At 51.5% G+C, this 14,735-nt stretch overlaps 4 protein-coding genes across 4 annotated transcripts; 2 read left to right on the top strand and 2 right to left on the bottom strand.

The window, feature by feature from the left end:
- Window positions 1-81: 81 nt before the first annotated feature.
- On the top strand, window positions 82-4,489 carry Triagg1_422 (uncharacterized protein; the record flags this gene model as incomplete). Its single annotated transcript, XM_062899230.1, has 11 exons — window positions 82-246; window positions 497-931; window positions 1,000-1,300; window positions 1,356-1,514; window positions 1,570-2,309; window positions 2,367-2,831; window positions 2,916-3,774; window positions 3,850-3,918; window positions 3,991-4,158; window positions 4,222-4,330; window positions 4,381-4,489. The coding sequence occupies 11 exons, from the start codon at window positions 82-84 to the stop codon at window positions 4,487-4,489; spliced, it is 3,579 nt and encodes a 1,192-aa protein (XP_062760772.1).
- Window positions 4,490-4,657: 168 nt separating this feature from the next.
- On the bottom strand, window positions 4,658-6,409 carry Triagg1_421 (uncharacterized protein; the record flags this gene model as incomplete). Its single annotated transcript, XM_062899219.1, has 2 exons — window positions 4,658-5,655; window positions 5,725-6,409. The coding sequence occupies 2 exons, from the start codon at window positions 6,407-6,409 to the stop codon at window positions 4,658-4,660; spliced, it is 1,683 nt and encodes a 560-aa protein (XP_062760771.1).
- A 3,050-nt stretch (window positions 6,410-9,459) lies between these two features.
- Window positions 9,460-11,284, top strand: Triagg1_420 (transcriptional regulator family: Fungal Specific TF; the record flags this gene model as incomplete). The annotated part of the gene is made up of 2 exons (XM_062899208.1): window positions 9,460-9,526; window positions 9,630-11,284. The coding sequence occupies 2 exons, from the start codon at window positions 9,460-9,462 to the stop codon at window positions 11,282-11,284; spliced, it is 1,722 nt and encodes a 573-aa protein (XP_062760770.1).
- A 960-nt stretch (window positions 11,285-12,244) lies between these two features.
- On the bottom strand, window positions 12,245-13,486 carry Triagg1_419 (uncharacterized protein; the record flags this gene model as incomplete). The annotated part of the gene is made up of 1 exon (XM_062899197.1): window positions 12,245-13,486. One exon carries the CDS (start codon window positions 13,484-13,486, stop codon window positions 12,245-12,247), a length of 1,242 nt encoding a protein of 413 aa, XP_062760769.1.
- Window positions 13,487-14,735: the final 1,249 nt, after the last annotated feature.

The raw sequence follows: 14,735 nt of genomic DNA, 5'->3' as shown, positions 1-14,735 counted from the left end.
AGCGTCAACGCCAACGGCTCACACCGTTTCACCCGCCTCTCGCCGTGATTCGCATCCATTGAGTCCAACTTCAATGCTTCAATGTCGGCAGATACTACTAGTAGTAACAGCGACCAGGTGTCCACGTTCTGCCTCTCCGATCGCGATCGCGATCCTCGGACGCGGACGCGGCAGAACCTTGTTGACCCTTGCCAGGGCAAATCCGCTGGACAGCTTTTAGCACGGAAATGCCCAAATCTGACAGCGGTACAGGTACTTTGGACACGCTCTACTTTATTACCTACCTAGGTAGTGCGGTGCCTGTTAGTGAATGACGGATAGCGCTTTCTCAGCTCTTACTAAGGCCCGATTGAAGATAGCAACATTCAACCTCACATCCCACTCGCTGATTGTTCAACTTCATCCAGCCACAACCTCAGCCACGGCTTTGATGTCAATCAGTGCGTGCTACTGCTACAGTATTTACACGCAGCCAAACACGGCAACGCGACTGTAGCTCAACATCGTCGTTCTGGAAGAGATGCCCCGAGGCAAGAAAAGGAAGCGCGACGCAAACGACGCGTCAGGCAATCAGAATCTTGCCTCGTCCAAGCATCAAACCCCTGTGAAGAAGGATTTGCTGCTGCTGCACTATCCCGTCGTAAGCACGCTAAGAGAGCATGTGCTGTCCAGCCTTCCCGATACCTCAAAGACTAGGCGGAAGAAGATTGCGGCCTTGGGATCCAGCAAAGATGCCAGTGCCATAGAGAACCAGCTTGCCCATGTCCTTGACTCAGCCTTGGTCGGCACCAGTGCTTCAACTTCAACTAGTCCAGAATCCGAACCAGAGAGAGCTACATGGCAGCAGTGGCTGTCCTTCTCCCAGAAAGCAGATGAATCAAATGTGACTATATCTAACGGAATAGCTACATCAATTGCCATCCAATCCGAGGTCTGTCACTGTCTCCCCGACTGCAACTACAAGTAGTAGCTCGAACGAGGCTAAGTAGCCCAATGTAGATTATTGATTTTGTCATCTGGCTGCTGTTTGCAAGAGAGAGGGCTAGCTCATGGCCGAAGAACATCTTATGTGATGGCTACCGTAGAAATCCCAGAGACGATCAATCTGCCAGGTCAACTATCGCCGGGGTATTCAGCCTCTATCCCAACCTCCATGTCACGGCCTTGAGAGAGGCTCCATGGCCCCAGCTCTTGGCCCTCCTGGGTCAGGCCGGTGACAAAATAATGCTCAAACTGCTATCGGAGTGCTCTGTATTTCTCAAAGTTGATGCAGGCCTCGACAACTACCTTCAAATTACTGGTTGGTGAAAAATGCTCGCGACTTTGTCTGCCCTTTGCTGACCATTGCTCGCAAGGTATCCCCCTATCCGAGCTGGATACCAATTCGCTGGACCAGAAGTTGAAGCCTCAGATACGCAAACCCTCAGACATTACCATTGTCCGCAGTAGGATATTTTATGCAAAGCCGGCTACATCTTCAAAGGGCCTAGTTCAAGCAGGTTTCAAGCATATCCGTTTGTCAAACTGTTCACTGATATAACCTTGGACGTGATTGCTAAGCATGGCTAGATGCGTTAAATCGCCATCCCTATTATAGCGAGGCCTCTGGTGCTAATGCGGATAGCCAGAAGTCGATAAAGATTCGACAGCAAAACGAGGCACATACGATTAAATTCATGATGTACATTTTCCCCCGCCAATTCGGCTTACACAACGTCTTCACTTCTGCCATCGATGCGAATTACACAGCTCAAAAGTTTTACGACTATACCCTTCGTGAAGATGAAATCAGTAAGAAATTGAAAGCCAGTAAAGGCTTTCCCGAGAAGCCATTGCCAAAATTGCCCAAACGACTAAGGGGCTCTACCAGAGACCTCGTGCGGCGTTTACAGGTTCTTCATGCCCGGTGTTCTTACTTTGAGCTTCTCAGACACTACTGTCCAACATTCCTCGATGGATCTCATGGAAGAAAAAAGCAGACTGGAACTTTGGCATCACCAATCATCTCAGTTCCACTTCAAGATCGAGCGACTCAGGCTACTGAATCTCAAGCCAAACGGCGCCCACGCCGCCATCCCGCGGATACTTCGGCGCTCCCTGAGTATAAATCTCTTGTGGAGCTGGCATGTCCCATCGCCTTCGTGTCGGCCTTCTGCCAAGCTGCACTTGCAAAGATTATCCCAGACAACTTCTGGGGCAGTGAGAAGAACTGCCATAACAAAATTGTATTTCTCCGCAAAGTGGACCATTTTATCAAACTCCGGCGGTTTGAAATGATATCACTGCATGAGATTACGCAAGATTTCAAGGTTGGTAGAGTCCTGAAGAAAGGAGCAATTTGTGATTTTTGCTCATAGAAGATTTAGGTCACGGAGCTTGCTTGGCTGGTTCCTCCCGTCTGCGAAGGGCGAAAAACTAGCCCGACGGATATGAACAAACGATATGAAATATTTTACGAATTTCTTTATTATGTTTTCGATTCGCTTTTGATACCCCTGATTCGAAGCAATTTCTACGTTACGGAATCTAACACGCATGGGTCCCAAGTCTTTTATTTTCGCCATGATGTTTGGAGGTTGATAGTAGAGCCATCAATGTTGAGCCTCAGAGAAGGAATGTTTGAAGAAGTCAGTCTGAATGAAGCGACGCGCATTCTCGACTCCAGGAGGCTGGGCTTCAGTCAGTTAAGGCTACTACCCAAGGGCACCAAACTACGTCCCATTATGAATCTCAAACGCAGGCAAATGAAGGGCAGTAAGCAGTCCAGATTGCTTGGTCCCAGCATCAACTCCATTCTTACACCTATCCATGCTGCATTGAAGTTCGAGACGGTACGTACTAATAAGAAAGCTCCCTCTATTCCCCTTTGAAGGCACATGCTGCGTGTAGATTCAACTAAGGCTGACCAAACGCAGTTGATGAATCCCTCTAAGCTGGGGTCAACTCTTTTCGCTGTTGGAGACATTTACGAGCGTCTTAAGTCGTTCAAGGATTCTTTGCTGCCAAATAGCCAACGCAGCTTCTATTTTGCTAAATTGGACGTCAAAGCTGCCTTTGACACAATACCTCAGTCGTCGGTTCTGAACTTGATGCGCTCAGTTCCCAGTCAGACTCAATATATCATAAAAAAGCACGCAGAGGTGAGACCGGGCGAGCGATTGGGTCTCACAGAAGGGAACTCTACATCCAAGCCCGTCCGCCGATGGCACTCCACAGCCATACCCCAGAGCGAGCCGACCTCTTTTCTCAACCAGCTGGAAAGCGGTATGGGAAGCAAGAAGAAGAATACCGTCTTTGTCGACAATGCGGCTTTCCAGAAGCACGAAACATGCAGCCTGTTGGCTCTGTTATCCGAACATGTCGGGCGCAACATTGTCAAGATTGGGAAAAAATACTATCGACAGAAGAAGGGCATTCCTCAGGGCTCCATTTTGTCAACGTTTTTGTGCAACTACTTTTACGCCGACCTAGAGGCTCAGCATCTGGGTTTTCTGGATGGGCCAGACTCCCTTCTGTTGAGGCTCACCGATGATTTCTTGCTCATTACCTTGGACAGAGAGAAGGCTACTCGATTCGTCGAGACCATGCACCAGGGCTTTCCCGAGTATGGCGTTGAAGTGGGCCACGACAAAACGCTCGTCAACTTTGACATGCGCGTTGAAGGCGAGAGCGTGCGTAAACTTGACAGTGATGGCAAGTTTCCCTATTGTGGCACGTTTATTGACTGCAAAACATTGGAGATTACGAAAGATCGCCGTTCAAGCAAGGATAATGGTATGTTATAACTTTTGTGAACCTGCCAGGCCTAGTGCATCTTGAGTTCTATCTGACGATTCGCACCCATTATAGATACATCACGGTCCATTACCGTTGACTTCGGGCGATCCCCAGGCCAGAATTTCCAGCGTAAAGTGCTCAGTCAGTATTGCCCTCTCCCCAACCTCATACATGTTCCTTCTCGGTACACTAACATAACAAAAATGCGTATAGACTCGTTCAAATACCAGTCTCATCTCATGTATTTCGACACGGAACACAACTCAGTCGATACTGTTCTTGGCTCATTGCGCGGCGCCTTCTCTGAGACTGCGCTCAAGATGTGGGCTTATCTGCGATGTTTGTCTACGTCTACGCGACTATCAGTGAATCTAATCATCGGTAGGTAATTCGAGTGTGTAAATGTATAGAGTGTTATTAGGTGCTGATTATTCTCTTTTGCAGGGACTATTAAAAAGGTCGTGGATATCGCATTCCTAATCCTGACGAGTAAATGGAGGAAGAAGCGGTTCGAGAAATATGCATGCGAGATTCGCAAGGCGCAGGTCATTGCGTGAGTTTGAAAGTTTTATAGCCAGAAATTCGTGGGCTAACAGCTTCAAGCACCGGGTATTCTGCCTTTTTGGAAGTGTTGAGTCGACGACAGGCTGGGTATGGCGAGGTGATTGCATGGTTGAAGGAGGAGACTGCTCGTCTTGCTACGACGAAATGAGTTACGAAATTCCGCGGGAGAATGTAGAGGGGTATTTAATCAAGATCTATATACACTATTAATACAAATGATGAAACCAACATTCGTCTGTCGCAGTATCTTGTCTATCCGTTCCGTGTAAACCCTTCCCATGAGGAGATTGAACCCAACAAGGATGATATATGCCATCTACAATGCTATTCCAGTCTGCCACCATGTCTCTCCCACATACAACTTAGGCAAATGATCCCAATCCCAGCGCCACCAGTGATCCCCTTGTTGTCCAAACCCCAAAAACCGAAACAGAGATATGGGCGCCGGCTCAACCAGCCACAGCCCCGTCGAAGAAAGGTCGTCAATGAAAAGAGGCGCCGTAAAATACAACCACACCAGCGCAAAGACAAGATTAGCAGTCCGAGACACAAGCCGCGGCGGCCGTGGCATGTACGCTCGAGATATCGACGCCACGCATTGCTGAAGCGCAATGCCCGTCGCCTGAAGGAGGAAGAAAGCCGGCGCCCTCCAAGGCTTCGTCTTTGGCACAGAGGTGAGGCTGCCCGAAGCGTGTAGGATCCCAGACTGCAAAAATGACACGAGAATAGCCAGCAGGGAAGCAAGCCGCGTGCCCCTTTTCAGATATCCCTCTCGAAAGAGATATGTTACCGGAGCGGCAAACTGCATGCGGAACGTCTGATGCCACATGCTTCCCCACCAGCCAGCGAGACCGCGGTCGAGGACCTGTCCAAAAGAGCCAAACGTCGAAGCAAACTGGAATAGAAACCCCCGAGAAGGATAGAAGCGGTTGGCCATCCAGTACTGTGCCAGGTCTGATACAGCAAAGACGGCCTCAATCGCAGCGTACACACCGGCAAGACAAAAGATTTCCCTATAAGCGAGGAGCAGCCACGGGGGTATTCTCTGGAGGTGAGGCGGAAGCACGTGGTTTTGGTGGTCTGGCCCGAGGATGAAGTAAGGGTCTTTCACCATGTAAACGGAGAGGAAGTCGAGGACGAAATAGAGAACGATGATTTTGGTGAGACGATCGCGGACAAACCCGGCCTGGGTGAGATGGCGCTTATATCCGCTTCTGCTGGTTTTTGGTATCGAGTCCACGTCGACTTTGTCCCCGTGAGAGATTTGGGAGGGGATTGTAGGCCTAGGGAGGGATGCGACGGACCAGTTCCAACCTACGAGAATGGGCAAGCCAGTTAGTTAATTGTCATGGCAAATGTCAAATGTTCAACAATGCTGCTTACCAGCGCATCGGAAGCTGAGTATGAGATCTGTGGACCATGCTAGCCGCTCAAGAAAGCCTCCATCTGGGTAAGGTTCCCAGATATACTCAAATTCCTGCTGTTGCTGCCCGGCTTGTGATTTCAAGCTATTGGACGGCTTCTTTCGTGTTCGCAGCTCGTTCCCATTTCCATTCCCTTTTCCGTCTGTCTTTGCGTTCTCTCCCTGGACATCATTGCCCGTAACTTCAGCGTCCACCGAGTCCGGTCCAAGATTATCGTCCACCTCGCCGATCAAGTCAGGATCTTTCTTAACCCTCAGCACTCTAGCAGCATCAAACTGTGGCCTCGTCCAGATGAGCAGGTTCAAGCTCAAGACGGTCCCCCACGTCGCCGCCAGCCCAGCCGCATACGCGCACGCCATATTCGTGCTCGAGGCATACCGCAAATGATAGACGTTGGACCATACGATAAACGCCATTGCCAGCCATCGCGTATGATAGAACCACATCCGGCGCTTATGCGGAACAGCCAGCCACAGCGCGGGTACGATGAACGGGCCAAGCAAACACCAGGGTAAGAGCAGGGGCTTTGCGGTGCCGTTGGCGACGGCGAGCCTGAAGGTGTCGCCATATGCGGTCCGGACACCGTAGCTTAGGCCTTGGATGGGCATTTTGGCCACGATGTCGTCGATATCTGGCGGTTCCATGGCGTTTTTTTTCCTCTTTTTTTTGGGGGGTTCCCAGTCGCTTCCTTTATCTATATCTCTCTTTTTTTTTTTCCCTTTCCGAATGTGTCTGTCGTGTAGCGAATGCCGCGCAAATGACGCCAATGAGCGTTCGTCTCTGATCAGCCGATGGGCGTCCGCCTGGACTTGATCATGATGCGCAAAAACACGAGTTGCTTCAGCCCAGCCCCATGTGAGACTTTAGACCCGACCACGTTGTTTGTTTGCACAAGCCATGCGACTGTCTGGGTCTTAGCGGCTGGTTAAGCAGAGACAAGGCGGTCTGGTGACAGGTCCAGTCGCCTTCAATGTTTTTCTCCGAATTTTCGTGGCGTCGTGAAGGAAGAGGCACCTGGCAGTCGATATATGAAGCTGCTAGACGATACACGGAAGCTATCAACCTATCGGGAGAAAGGTCTGCAGCATTTGCAAATTAAAGCAGGCATTCTGGCTGGGGGAGCTACAAGGGTGGCGACGCTAATCATCGATCTCGGTGAGAAGTGATTGTGAGTTGGAGAAGCATGATCCCTGTACGAGCTAAATCTCCCACTGAATGTTACCCTGCAGCGACCCTGATTTTCTTTCTTTCGTTTGTTTGAAAACCTTGCAAAAGCTGCGTATTGGTGTGGCATAATACTTTTGATTCAGATCATATTCTAGAATTGTTTTCATCACTTCATTTACTTGGAGTCCTCAATGTGGCACTGTGCTGGTGGACCAACTCAACGTCGATCTCGCGTCATGATACAGCATCAATAGCAACAACTTGGTCCACACAGCAATACTAAAAACAAAGAAGCGAAAGAAATACTCACGCTAGAATACCACTAGATCAGCCATTCGACTGAGGCTATAATCTGCTAGTAGTATCTGACACCAATCAAGGCTAGTGTAGGCATGTCAAAGATCACGAAGTTGTCATCCATGATTCATCAATTACTCACTCTCTCAAGCCCCTGGTGGCTCAAACATCAAGTGCAAAAACAAAGGATGTGAAAAAACAACAAAAAAAGAAGGCGCATTCGCATTTCGAACGCCGGGATTTGCACCCGGGCTGTTGACGTTGTTAGCAGGCATTTCTGAGCAGTTGACAGCTGCGGCACTCACTCTCTCCCTTGGGAGGGGAGCAGGTTCACTACTACCCCACGTCCGAGTTGGTGGAAGAGATTGTTTGTATTGTAGCTTATAAAGGTCTTTGTCCGAGTACGGTAGAGAGAGGCTTGAGCTGACAGCTGGCACGGGTGGGCGTTGTCTGTGCGATGCTGGCGATGCTGCTGATAGGCGAGTGTTGGGGAGAAGGGAGATTTAGCATCGGATGGCAGCAGGGCGTCATGCAGCGTCCCGATTTCAACTAGGATTATTTTTAGGTGGTGGATTGGTGCTTATCGTTTGAAAAGCTGTATTGAAATCAACAGCATTCATTATCAAGATGTGCCACAGAGACTCAGAGTTGGTATATGGCGTATCTCATGTAGAAACAAGGTTGAAAATGTCCATGATGGAACTGCGTTTTGGTATATATCCCATACTCGCTGACCACTTCGGATAGTAACTGCCTGATGGCATAAAGTATGTACAGGCCGTTGAACGGTCAGTATCACCGCATATATCCAAAAGCCAGATCGACAGATGCTGTGGACAAGGTCAAGCAAGGTTGACTGGTGGATGGCACTTCAAGGATGAGGGTGGCCTCAATGTAACACGCACACACGAGAGCCTGGCGGGTGAATGAATGCTCAGCGTCGTATCGTATACAGTTGTGGGATCAAGTCTTTGTTGACAAATGAAATGAAAATATTCTACTCGGTTGCTCCCAGTCCACCATACTGTCCCATGATGCTCGTACAAGTATATCGCCTCTGTTCATCACCACCATCTTGTCTCTCCCCCACCAACCCAGACTAATAGCCGTTAGACCTCATCGAGCAGTAGCTCTGCCCTACCAACCACAACGCCAACACTGTTCCATCCCCGGGTCGCTCATCCGCCGCATTTATGGGTCTGAATTAACCCATTCAACCATTGTTGCGGAACCAATACGCCCCCATGGCCCAGCTTTTTTTTTTCCCTGAACGGCATGTGTACCAAAGCGTACTCCCCTAGCCGCCCTGTCAGGTAATCCATCAGTTCTGACACTCAACTTACTGTACGGACACTATGGCGCTTATAAATACCTATCCATACCTTATTAGCGACCAGCTTCTTGCCCTAGTTTATGTAATTTCGATGCTCAGAACTTGTCGGCCTTGACCGCTGCACTGTTCTCCGACGTCTCCGTAATTCCGCCTGCAAAACCCATCCTCTGGCTGGCCGGAGCCCAAGCAGTAGGTACTAATTCGTCGCTGGCCTTGTGTTTCGATACTCCGCTGACAAACCAGGGCTGGCCAGTCAGTTGGTTGGGTATTGCCAGGCAAGGAATACTTGCTCGGTACTTGGCGCTGGGTGCGCATGCTGGGCCATCCAGGTTCCCCGAGCCAGCAGATGCAGCCCAGCACAGATGCTCGTTGGTCCGCGTCATTCCAGGCTCTTGCAGGTCCGGTCGCCTGGATGTCACCCCAGCTGCGCGGGTACCTTGTGGATAAGACGAGCATCTTGGTTTGATAAGGCGTGGGTGGGAATTCCCAGTTTCTGCCGTTGGTCCCAGCCTTGACTCTTGGGTCTGGCTCTGGCCTCCTCGCAGCCTCACTTGCTTCTTCCCACCTGCATCGAAAATCCTCTGTGCGAAATGCGCTGCTGAGCCAATGTGTGCTGCCACGCCGTGCGCGCAGCTCCTATTCCTCGCCTCTGCTGCTTATTCCTGATGCTGCTTTTTGCTTCGTGCGCCCCAACCGGCAATTTTGCGTAGCCTTCTCGGAGACTTTTGCAACCCCGACAAGTCAACGGCCTGCGATTCTCTTCCCCCCCCTCTGCTAAGCCCTGCCTATCAGCTCCCAGTCGCAGGCAGAATCTCCCACTGAGCCGGAGTCGTACTGCGTCCTGTCCTTGTGCTCGTACGCGCCTTGTGCTCGCATTCCGCTCTCGACGTCCCGGCCATGGCTCCCGGAAATGCCCTGGCCGCGCCGGCTGGCCCACAGAAGCATCGGGCCTGCGACGAGTGCCGTGAGTCCCCGTGAGAGAATGTGCACGCTCCCGAGTCCACGGGCTTGGGACGCGGGCCAAGAGTTCCCGGAGACTTTGATTCTGATTGTGGTTTGCTGTCTAGGTTTCCGCAAGATCGCCTGTTCCAAGGAGCCCGGTGGCTGCCTGCGCTGCCAGAAAGAGGGCATCGCCTGCGTCTACTCGCCCCAGAAGCCCATGGGTCGTCCCCGAAAGCGACGACACCCAGAGAACCCGGCCTCGTCTACGACTGTGTCTGCATCCGGGCTGGTGACCGCTGTCCAGTCGGCGTCCTTGTTGGGCTCTATTTCTGCTTCGTCCATTGCTTCTGCCGCTCTACCTGCTGCTGTTCCCCTGCCTCCGGTCTCAGCCCCAACCACAGTTCCTCATTCGTCTTCTCTCCTCGCTGAAAGTGGTGCCGTGGCAACTTCTTCGTATGGCGATGCAGGCCATCACCATCACCATCACCATCACCAACATCATCACCACCAACATCATCAACACCACTTACACAATGCCACCGCTCACCATCATAATCACCATCAACAGCCTCTGCCGCCGACAGAGCTGACAGAGCTGACAGACCATGCTCTGGACCTCCTTAGCCAGTCTCTGCCATCAGACACTTCTTATTTGGACCTACTCCCCGACTATGACTCAAGCAATTCTTATCTGTTTGGGATGGACGACAATTCGGCCTATTCCTACTTGTCTCGAGACAACCAAGGGTTGTTTGATGGTGTGGGGATGCCTGTCATGAACATGGGCCAGGCTGATCCGCTCGAGGGTATCAGCTTCGACGAGACAGATCCGTCTATTGCTACCATGTCCAAAGACCTCAACGAGTCTCTGCAGAGATACATGGTGTCTCAATATCTACAGGCTCCGACACCTAGCGAGCCCAGCCCCAGCACACACTCCTCTAATTGTTTTGAACCGTTGGGTTCGACTGGCACGGATACGACGTCGCCGGAACTGGGACAGGCGAGACCGCATCCCACTAGCTCGTGCGACTGCCTCTCCTCGCTCTCCATGGCGCTGGGCTCCCTGAACCGCCTTCCGTCCGATGTCTTGTCTGCCATGCGTGTCGCCCGCGAGGCCACCAAAATTGCGCACGATACCCTCAACTGCGCACAATGCTACCAGGACATGTTCGACCTCTCCAAACCGCCGCCCATCTCTCGTTTCCAAAGTATGATGTGCCTTGGAGCTCTTGTTCCCTCCGCCTGCAACGCCTATGCCTCGATTCTGGAAATGGTGGATAGAGACACGGAGCGTGCCAAGCAGGAGAATCAGATGCTCTACTTCAGCTACAAGGATGTTGGTGGAATATGGACAAGAGTAGCCGCCGAAGACAGTGCCGGCAACTCTCCCGACTGCGCACTGCTCAGGAGCTACAACAACAGATTCCTGGAGCCAGATACTTGGCGGACCACTATGCGAGCAATCTTGAAGGTTGAGGTTTACGGGTTCAATAATGGAACGGCATCCATGGCGAATTCGTCAGACTGCACCGCTTCATGCTCATACGTCAATGTGCACCGCGGGCTCAGGGACGTCGTCACGCTTCTTGATGAGAAGAACCAGAAGAGGCACGACATTGCGGATGCCCTCATGCAGTCCAGCCAACATCACATTATCTCGTCGTCTCCTTATTTCCTCATGTCGGGTCCACCGAAGCCTTGCCCGCGCGAAGACAGGCACTGCATGCGGATGCTTGACATGGCGAGGATGGCGCTGAGTAACTTGGTTATAACGTAGCCAAGTTGAGCAAAAAAGACGAGTTTTTTCGACATGATTCGTGCGAAGAAAAGGGGCGTTTTGTTGGATATCCTGTGTGCGCTGATTACACACCACTCTTTTTTTTTGTTTCCCTCTGCTTTTCTTTTTCTTATTTCTTTTTCTTTCAAATGATTTCAATTCCCCCAATCCTTTTTAGTTTTTGTTTATTTGATATCTGGGACTATTGTTAAGGGCGAAGATGCTGGGCGTTCTTGGGAGCCCCTTGGGAAATAAAAACGGGCTTGGGCATGGACGGGGTTTTTATACACTTATACCGCGGAAAGATTGCAAGACATGAACCGTGGGCCGGACGGTATCCGGGTGATCTGGTTCCGAATCACATTAGAAGGAAAAATTCAGACTTTGTTTTCTTGCCCCTGCGGAAAAGGGGATAGGCTTTTTGGCAAATTGTTTCTTCTTTTATTACCATTTTATCTTTTTGTGATACTCCTCCTGATAGGCTTGACATGTGATATTCCTTGAAAGGCTTGACATGTGATGCACATATGGGAAAATTTTCGCTTTCATATAAAGATAACCAAAAGTAAAAGTAAAAACAATAGATGAGCATCCGGTATGCTCGACAACTCCGACTTTCATGCAGCAGCAATCCAATCCAATTGCTTTCCAGGTTGTGTTGAAATCCCACTTCCGATAAACGCCGTCCTCAGCCAGCTCTCCGGCCAATTCGCTGTGATGCCTAAATCGAGCATAAAAAAGAACCCAAGAAAAAGAAAACGATGAACACGAAGAAGAAAATGTAAACATTCTGCTTTTTGGCATTCCCAACCCATATGCATGCCCCATCTCTTCTCGTAGACGTCCATTCAGTTACCTTCCATGTATTCCAATTTGCTCCATCATATGCATTCCGAATTCAAATTCAAATATCCGCCATTCTCAAGGTTACTTTTTTGGGGGTATATAGTAAGCAATAGATCAGTCCTGGTCCTCAATCATGGACAAAACGTCCATCTCCTCGCGCACCAGCCGCTCAAATTCCTCCCGCTCAATGCCCGACGACTTGGCGAGCAGAAACAAGCTGCGAATGCTGCGAGACACGTGCTGCTTGACGCCAAACTCGTTCTGCTCCTGCTTGCCGGCAGAGGCTTCGAGTCGGGCGACGGTATGTGAGCCGTTGGAGCTGGCGCTAGATTCGGGGCGCGGGTGTAGGAGAGCAAGCTCTTGAGCGGAGGGGAGGTCGGATTTCGCTTGGTTGTTGATGCTGCCAGAGCTGCTGGGCTTGTCTGCGTCGTCAAAAGACCAGGACCTGCGGGTCTCGTTGGGGTCTGTGACGATGAAGGAGTCGGTAGCGTTGGCGCGGCCGAGGCCGAGGGGTGGCTGGACGAAAGCGCGCAGCTGAGCCTCTTCATCGGGATCGTGGTTGTCCATGGCGGGCTGGACGTCGTCGTACTGCGCATAATAGTCGTCGTCGTCATCCTCCATGACCGCAGAGGCGTCGTAGGCGCTCAGATGAGCTGCAGAGGCGGAGGTCGCAGCAGCAGCACTGGCACCGGCACGAGGAGCCGGAGAGCGATTGTTGGCAGGAGTGCGCGCGGGAGTGGCATCGTACCGGTCCCAGTATCCATCGTCCTCCTCGTCATCCATCAGGTCTTCGCTGCTGGTGGTTGAGCCGTTGTTATAGGTCACGGTGGGGTTGGTGATTTTGGCTTCTTGAAACCTGGCCTCAGCCTCTGCAACGGTTGGGACGCCGCCGAACTGCGAAAAGGGCGAGGCCTTGTCTGCCAGGGCAATCTCGCCAACTCTCCATCCATCGCCGCCACCTGCGGCATCGTTGACGCAGTATACCAGCTGAAATGCAAGGCCAAGCTCGGTCAAGACGATCAGCGCCTGCAGCGTCTCTTGGTCTAGCCTCCGGAACCTTGACTGTGCGTCGTAGCTCCAGTCAACCTCGACCTCTCCCGAGACTGGATGAGGTTCCAGGATTCCACTCTGTACCAGCTCGGCCAGCTTTGCGGCCTTGGTTGTGTCGTAGCACAGCAGCTTAATCCATGGCTCTGTGCTAGACGAGGAGAAGAGGTTCACCCGCTGCCTCAGGATAGGCGAGAGTAGCGGCAAGATGCCCACAGCCGGCTCGGTCGATATAGCAGCCGCGGGAAGTGCTGGAAGGATTGGAGCCAGCAAGTTGGCGAGATCTGGAGAAGCGACTGTTCCGCCCATGGTAGGTAGGCAGGCTGGCAGGCTACCTTGATGCTTGATAGAAGAGGTCAATTCCAAAGAAACAAGTCTTGGGTTCTGATGGGTGTCTCAGAACTTTGTTTGACTTGGGTAATGTATTTGCCGAAGAGGCGAGGGAAATGCCTGGGCAAAAGATAAGGTAGAGTTCGGCCCTAAGAAGTTGTGGTGGTTTGGTTTCCTGAGGTCTGGAAATTTGTGTGGCAAGCGTCACATGCGCCGCTCAGGCGTCCAACTACGTAGTGGATATTGATTCAAGGTTTCGCAAAAGCGTAAAGACACCGTGTCTCGGAGAAGAGAAGGAGAAAAGGACGGAGAGGATGATGCCAAGACAGAGGAGAGAGAAAAAAGAGAAAAGAGGAGAGAGAGAGAAGAGTGTGTGCGGGTGAGTGACGTTCATATAGAGTCCCTGTATCAAGCAGATGCAACTTGGTTCCATGGAAGTGCCCTCCAGGCATCGTGGAGGCTTGGCCAGGGTTCGGGCGGTCGCAAGTACCTGAAGGGTAGCGCCCGGGACGGAGGCGGCGTTGCAGTCAGGTTCCTAGTACCTTGGGGTAACCCGTGCAATTTGCGCAGCGACGCAGTAGCGGGTACGCGGCACCCCCAAGTCCAGGTACTGACTGTAGACATGGCATTGCAGCGTGCAGCCGACCAGTGGGCGGGGCACGCGCAGGGACTGTGGCTCCCCGGGGGAAAGGAAGAGAAGAGCGATTATTCAGGTTCCAGTCACAAGGGAATTTCGCCAGCGCTGGGCTGGGCTGGGCGTTAGTGGTCAGTGGGGGAGGCTTGGGGTAACGTTTTATTGTGGGAGCTGCCATAGTAAGTTGGTAATGCGACTGTGGGATTGGCGGGACGTGGACGGAGTCTGGTGAGCACTCGTACATACTCGTACATGTGCTGTAACGGCGAGGAGGGCATCACGGCAAATTGTCTGGGCAGCTGTAGGTAATGCTACAGTGGTTACACCGTCTTTTCTCTCTGCCTTTTCCTTTCCTGTCTTGATACATTCTAAATCCAAGCATGCACAGAGCTGCTGACTGTGCCCTTGCACCACGTCGATGCTTCATGTCGACGGATTCGAGGCCTCAATGTCCAGCTCACTTATATCCACCTGCCGGGAAAAGCACGTTCGGTGCAAGGATCAACGACCCCCTTGCTCGAGCCTCAATTGGAATTCGTCCATCTTGGCCGTCTAGTGTTTATTTCTTCACATGCCAGATACGAGTAGTCCGTA

Source organism: Trichoderma aggressivum (genome assembly GCF_033847375.1).
Source record: "Trichoderma aggressivum f. europaeum strain CBS 100526 chromosome Unknown scaffold_001, whole genome shotgun sequence".
Taxonomy (NCBI): Eukaryota; Fungi; Ascomycota; class Sordariomycetes; order Hypocreales; family Hypocreaceae; genus Trichoderma; species Trichoderma aggressivum.
The sequence above is the reverse complement of the archived record's forward strand: the minus strand, read 5'-3'. Positions and strand labels throughout refer to the sequence as shown.